General features: G+C 44.8%; 1 protein-coding gene across 1 annotated transcript; it reads left to right on the top strand.

Moving 5' to 3' along the window:
• The first annotated feature begins 47 nt into the window (after positions 1-47).
• Positions 48-2,506, top strand: BORCS6 (BLOC-1 related complex subunit 6). The gene has a single exon (XM_019520358.1). It carries the CDS (start codon positions 123-125, stop codon positions 558-560), a length of 438 nt encoding a protein of 145 aa, XP_019375903.1. The 5' UTR covers positions 48-122; the 3' UTR covers positions 561-2,506.
• The last annotated feature ends 4,792 nt before the right edge of the window (positions 2,507-7,298 follow it).

Here is a 7,298-nt window from a genome sequence, read left to right on the forward strand (position 1 = left end):
CCCCCCCCCCCGGGGGGGGCTAATCAAGAAGCACACACAAAAAAAATGGGTGACGTCAAGCTGGGGCCGAACCTGCGAATCAGGAGTCAGCTCGGCCACGCCCCACCGCGGCACGGCTGCCAATGAGGAGCACGAGCGGACCCATCCGCTTCCCCCGTGGCAGCAGCTGTACGGCCATGGCGGAGGCGGCGGTGGCGGAGAGCATGGAGCGGGAGGGCACCCGCGAGCGGCCGGCGGAGCTGATTCCGCCCGTGGATCCGGAGGCGCTGGCGGAGCTGGCGGCGCTGGGCGCGCAGTTGGCGGCGCAGGTGGACGAACTGCTGCGGAGTCTGCGCGCGGGGCTGGCGGCACGGACGGCGCTGAGCGTGGGCTGTATCCATGCGTACCGCGACGGCGCGGAGAGCCTGGGCGAGGCGGCGGACGCGGGCGTGCGCGCGCTGTACACGCTGGTGGCGCGCTGCGAGGAGCTGGACCGCGCCATGCAGCCCGTGCCCGCGCTGGCCGCGCGCATCCGCTGCCTCAAGGGCGCGCTCGACCGCCTTGACGCGCTCTGCAAGTAGCAGCCCCTCGGCCCCGGCCCGCCGAGCTCCTGCTTTTTACCCCCGCGCAGCCGATCTAATAAATTGCTGGTGTTTTGAAGCGGGCTGTGCCGGTGCTCCCGTTCGTCCCCTCTTGCCTGGGAAGCCGGGCTGCGCCGGGGGAAGCCTTCCTGCCTCCGAGCCTGGGGCTTCTGCTCTGCTCTCCCCGCAAGCTGCTGCCACCTCTTTTTCCTGTGCTAGACACCTTAGATTAACCGGGGAGTTCAGTGGTTGCTGAGCTGTCATTCAGCTTGGCCACTGCGCTCTTCCCTGGCGGTCTTCTCTGGGCGAGCGCCCTCCAGCCACCCTTTCACCTCACTCTTGGCAGTAGTACAGCCATCATGACCTGTGTGGGGCTTTCCATGGGGAGCTTGGCAGCGCAGGTTGCTCTTGCTGTGCTTCTCACCAAGTTCTGCCTTCCAAGCTTGCAGTGGGAGCTAAAATCTCTTTCTCTTCCTAACACGCCTGCTTTCAGCGGCCAAGAAGGCAGCTTTGCGGCACCTTACAGTTGAACGAATGCATCCCCGTGTTCCTTGTAGCAGGTGTGTTAGGCCAAGCCAAAACTACAAGTGTTGGAGAATGATCCTCCTTGCATTCTTGGGGCAGGTGTGCCTTCTGGCAGGATGGAAGGCTACATTAGAAACTAGGCTAGACGTTGAAAGATAAAGATTAGAAATGAAATGGTCTTCCGAGCATTAGTTATACTTCACCGTTGTTCAGGGAAAAGCTAACACAAGACATGGATGTAGGGATGTGGGATTTTTTGCTAATTACTGGAGTACAATAGCAGCATCTGTGTAGCTCTAGCAGGAGCATTAACATAGGCTGAATAACATTTGTGGTTTTTACCACAGTGTGGTCTAACTGCTCACATCGGGTCAAGACAGGCCAGAGGTACAATAGTGGCAGGGAGAGCCAAGTGTTTCAATAGCTGTAGTAGGAGATCATGGTAAATTTATGAAGAGCGTCTGCAAGCAAAAGGACTGAATTCTGAGGGTGGTAGAAAGAAAATAAGCTGTCCTATCCTCTTTCCCTTCTGCTACAGTAACAGGTCCCATTTCTGATGCTTTTGTGTGGCTACTACACTACCCCCTGATATGGAGAAAAGCGGCTCAGACCTAAAGTTCCCCAAATGATTTCTAGACTGTCTAGCTTTTGCTTTCTCAAACATGAAACCAAGTTCTTTAAGAAACCAAAATGACCTTATTAATTCTTGGTGCATAGTAGAAAAAATCTTGCTGCTGGATTACAAAGCAGCAGCAATTATTAACTATGATTTCTAGCAGCAGCTACATTTCCACCTTTTTCACTGCCAGCTGTACTTTATCTTTTCAAACTGGGCCTCAGCTGGCTTTGTTACTGAAGTAAACAGAAGATGGAAGCTAAGTCCTGCTGTTGCAAACGGTACTGTACAGCTGCCTGCTAACAGACCTCTAATTACCACTCACCACGCCAGTGAGCCAGCTGACATGAAACTATTTCTAGCTCATACAGATACTAGTTACTGGATAGTATGCAAAACAATGCATAAACAAATGTGCTTTGAAGTTAAATTTTGTTTTATGTAATTTTTTATTTCTAGCTGACTTCTTTGAAAGTTCCTACATTACAGTGTTTATTACAAGTATAATTAAGTGAATATGCAGGGCAGGATTTTTCCATCTCTTACAAATTATTAGTATGAGACAGGTTAATAGGTGAGCTTACAGTTCACATTCTCAAACTACTGATTTATTCCAGTGCACAAATGCAATTTTCCATCCATCTATTCTATAGAATTACACCTTCAAAATGTTTGGTGAATGTGAAACCACCTCAAGGAAGAGGAGAGTTCGAATAATTTTAGTATTGAAATTAACATTCATACTTTTGGATGTAATCAAGATTCAGATACGAGAAAATGTTATATTAAAATGGTAAGATAAAAGGGTAATCTTTAGTCTTAGCACAGTGCCCACGTTTAACTGGTGTTTCTGGGTTTATGAGAGAGGGTATGTAAATGGATGAGTCTATTTTCCAGACAAAATTACTAATTATATGGAAAATATGCACGACAGAATTACAAAATTATTTGCTGAAAGCTTTGTTAACACAAACAGGTGAAAATTGGAGAGTGTAGGGCTATTAGGCTGGAGTAAACTAATAAACAGCGTCTACATGTGCAGTGCTGTGGAATAAAAAACTCCACAGCAGAGTAGTATTTGTACTACTGTCCCAGCTAGCCCTGCACTGGAGCACCCCACCAGTCAGGGTTGCTCTAAGCCAGGTCAACATGCTGCAGTCCCAGGTGTGTGTGTAGATGCAAAGCCTGGGAGCAATACATTCTGGTATGATACGCACTAGAATGTATTGCATGGCATTAATATGCACATGTAGATGAGCCCACAGAAAGGGATATTGCTGCAGCTAGTTAATTATGAAAACCAAAATGCAGCTCTACAATTTGTCAGGTATACCTGTGGAGTTTATTACTTTACTCCAGCCTAATAGCCCTACACTCTCCCTGAGTGCCATCCTCCCTCCCCTTGCTGCCTTTGCTACTCTGCTTTCTGCTCCCTGCCCTGCCACTGGGCTGCCTGTTCTCTCCTTGTTCTGCCATGCGTAAAAACTGGCTGTGGTATTTGTAGTATAGGTTGGCCACTCCTGTTTAAAAGCATCATGCAAATCATGAAATGTGGGCAGAGGATGGGTGAGCCCCCTGAAAGGGAATATTCTACATTAATACTACACCTTCAAGGTATTTCTATCAGGATCATTTTGGTCTGTTATACAAGTATAGTAAAACCTTAGTCTTGTTAAGTATGAGCTACTGTCAAGATCTGTGTTAAGACCCTGAGCCTGCAAGCTGATCTGGGCTGTCCGATCCTTACACCTACAGCTGCAGTGTGTGCAGACAGCTCCAGTTTTGCTCCAATTGCTTTAGCCCACTGGTGGGTTTCCAGAATATGACATTTGCAGTTGGGCTGTAAAAACTGCCAGATCTGCAGAATGAAACAGCTTTTATCACATTTTCCATCATTAGAAAATATTGATAAAATATAGGAAACATACTTCTATGCATTTTAAATGGTGCTTTTCTTGCTAGTAAAATAGGGTTGAGTAACTTGAGTCATGATCCTGCCTGCACAGAGACCCATTAACTTGATTGCAGAGTTGGGTATTAAGGCTTGTGCTTCTGGCAGTATTTTCTGAAAGGGATGTCATTCCTGTGATGAAAAAGAGTTGATTTGTTAATCACAGGCATGATGTAATAGTAATATGTACTGGTTTTATATTGCCAGCTTGAGTTATTACAGAAGAATATTATAAATATTGTTTGCGGGGGGTGGTGCTTCTTTGAGATGATTACAGCCTTGGTCTCAGAGAGTGCCCTCCCAAAGTCAGCTGAGGTGTGGCTTCTAGAGCAGGGTGGAGGGCCTAGGCACTTTCCCACTTGAGACCCTAGCCTTTGAGTCCCTGATCCACCCTGGTTTTCTGTGGCCCCAGCTCAAAAATGAAGAGTTCCACTCCTGAGACAAGAGCCCGACTTCTTATTAGGGAGACCACATGGAATTCAAAGTTTCAAGCAACAAACTGATAGCTCGCTTCAATAGAGGCATTTATAGAGGCAAAGACCACCAAGCTAGACGTTCTGTGTCCCCGCCTCCACAGAGTTAAGCAGCCCCCAACCCAGAGTACCCCCAAAGATTTTCTAATGTTTTCTTTCCAGTCTGTTACACTCTCAATCCCAAAGCCCCTCTTCTGCTTTCTGACTCCCAATTATCCCACCAAGAGCTGCCAACTTGATTATTCAGCCACATCTCCAAGTGTCATATTTATCTCAGTCTCCTCTGGACCCCTTTTGGTTGTTATCTGTAATCCCCAACTTTTTGTTGTAGTCATCAGAGCTAGAGCTATTCAAGTCTTTTGTAGAACTTGTCTCCTGTCAAGTAGAGAAAGGTAGTTAGCCATGGGCGTGTTTACACATGTGCTTTAATGTGCATTAGCCTATATTAATGCACATTAAAAGTCACAAAAAACCCCTGGGTGCCTATACATAAGCAGCAAGGCTGCTCCGACTTGCTGTAATTACCATGCTTCAGCAGATTCCAGTGTCTCATGTATCAGTGTCCCCACACTTAAAAATGGTGGTGGGGGTGCTTTAACTAAAGCTAATTCGATTAGCTTTAGTTAAAGCACCCCCACTGCCATTTTTAAGCAGGGCGCTGATGCACAAGATGCTCCAGTGCTCTCAGAGCCACTCTAATTAAGGTGCCCGCCACCTCACTCCCATAGTACGTGTATAAATGCCCTGTGAGCTTTTGCTAATGCATCTTAAAATAGACTACTGCTTCTTTTTCTAGTACTTCACAGAGGAGGTACTAAATTTAATGCGCACTAGCAAAAGAACATTAATGAATGTGTAGACATGCCCCATGAGTGCCTGAAGTCAGGCAGAGGGCAGGGTAGACTTGCGCCTTATAGACTTAACTAATAAGAGATGTATGTGTCTCTATAAATCTGTAAGGTGCAAATCTACCCTGCCGTCTGTCAAGTAGCTGTTGGCACTGGATTTTTGACCCAGAACAAACACTCAGACAGACCATGACTTTTCATTTGATAGTAGGCAAACTGTATTGATACATGGTGATAGCAGATAAGAATAATGCAGGCAAGGGAAATAAAATACACCTTCTCCTCCCGCTCAAATTTTGTATCTACTAGCGGGTTTACAGAGGGAAGGGACTTCTGGCCAGTATGTGAGCTTTACTCTGTGTGTGTGGGGGTTTTTTTATGTTAGATGTTAGCATCCTGGAGGTCCGGGGCCAAGCCCTCACCCACTGGCAGTGGCCCTCTGCTCATGGTCACCTTGGGTTCCCTTTTTGGGTACGCTTTACTGCTCTGAATCCCTCCTTTTGTATTTTTTTTCCTTCTGATGACTTTTTAGTCCCGGGCAGTTTTGACTGGTTTCTCTGTGCTGGTCATACTGCCCACATTTTGTCCTGTCAGCATATTTTTTGTTTCCCAAATGCATCATATGCACACATCTTAATTTGGTCATGCCCCAGCCTCCTAATTTGCTCCATCCACCAAAACCGAAAATCCCAAAGGCTCTGCAGCTGGTCACTGTGACCTAATGGCACCTTATCTCTGTTATGGGTACACTGCTCATGTTTTAATTTCCTAGCCTGTTTGTCTGTTAGCTTTGGACACAGTGGGCCCCGAGGGAAATTTTGTCACAAATAGGCTTTAAAAAACCAATTAACCTTTGCCATTACCCTGGACCAGTGTTCTACTACTTATCTACTTTACCTACAAGCCAATTCCCAAAATCAAATTTTTGAATTTCTTTTTGCAGCCATTAGTAGCTACCGACTAACTCTCTTTAATTCATTCTTTTCCTACTGTATAAGTTAGCTGGGGAAACTGGCACATGTAACATTATTTCAACATGAACACAGCTAAAAACAGCAATAACCCCAATAGTCCAGAACACATGCTTTCATTGTAAATAACATTCCTCTTCTGAACTTTTCAAATTAATCAGGCTGGAAAAATTAGCATTTGGTTCTGTAAATTAACAAGTATCAGAATGCTTAAATGCAAGGCAGAACCAAAGTTGCACAGGCTGTCTTAAACCTGACATTTCTCAGCTTCTAGGTGCTTGACTTTGACTATGTTCTTTTAACACAGGTTTTGATAAAATGGTTGTAAGTGATGAGACATTTAGACTCATTACTGACTACAAGAGTTTCTGAGGCTGTTTGTTTATTTCCATCACCCAAGAAAGGTCATAATCAATCTACCTTACAGTGTATTTATCTTGTTCTTCTCTTCTGATTTGCCTTAAATTAAGTGATATGAAAACAGAATTAGCAAGGTCAGAGAATGAAAGAAATATACAAACCTAAACAAAAGGAGGTTGGGACTTGTGGGTCTTCTTCTAGTGTTTCAGAGCTTTGTTTGGACATCTAAAATATATTTTTTTATGTTGTGATACCTTTACAAAGGAAAAAAAATACAAAAGAAAAGAAAAGAATACCTTATTCAGGTCAAATTTCAGGTTTAAATAATGAAGTTTCCTTTTTTCATGATGCTGTTGTCTCATTCTTGTACGGTGAATTTTTTTTTCAATCTATTGTAGGTTCTTTCCCTCTTACTTGGTTCCAAATGCAAACTATTTAGTGAGAGTTAACAAATAAAGCCTTGTTACATCTGAAGAAAAACAAAAATCTAAAGTGCAAGTGAACTTACCTGACATTTCAGCCTTATGGCTTTTTTCAGGGTTGCCCATTTGAATCTGTTGTTCAGTAAGTAGTATGCCAAGGCAGTGATTAAAATGTTTATTTCCTTCTCATTTGATTTTTGTCTTTCCTACCAGGCAGTTACTAAAATAAGTAATTCCTTTGTTCAGAATGCTCCAGTTTAGGATTGTGCTTCATATCAGTAAGATTCCTAACTTGGTTATTCATTGCTCGAGGGATAAATCATAGAGCTGCATTTTGGTTTTCAAAATTAACTAGCTGCAGCAGTATCCCTCTCTGTGGGCTCATCTACATGTGCATATTAATGAAATGCAATACATTTTGGCACATATTGTACCAGAGTTTATTGCTCCCAGGCTCTGCATCTACACACACACCTGGGACTGGAGCATGTTGAGCTGGGTTGGAGCAGCCCCAAGTGGCAGGGGGCCCTGGGGTCAGCTGCCAGCCTGGGGCTGCTCTGACCTGGCTCAAT

The sequence above is a fragment of the Gavialis gangeticus genome, unplaced genomic scaffold, assembly GCF_001723915.1.
Source record: "Gavialis gangeticus isolate Ggan-Ray unplaced genomic scaffold, GavGan_comp1, whole genome shotgun sequence".
NCBI lineage: Eukaryota > Metazoa > Chordata > Crocodylia > Gavialidae > Gavialis > Gavialis gangeticus.

Coding starts and splice junctions, on each gene's coding strand:
- BORCS6 (XM_019520358.1), top strand. CDS start 123: ATGAGGAGCACGAGCGGACCCATCCGCTTCCCCCGTGGCAGCAGCTGT.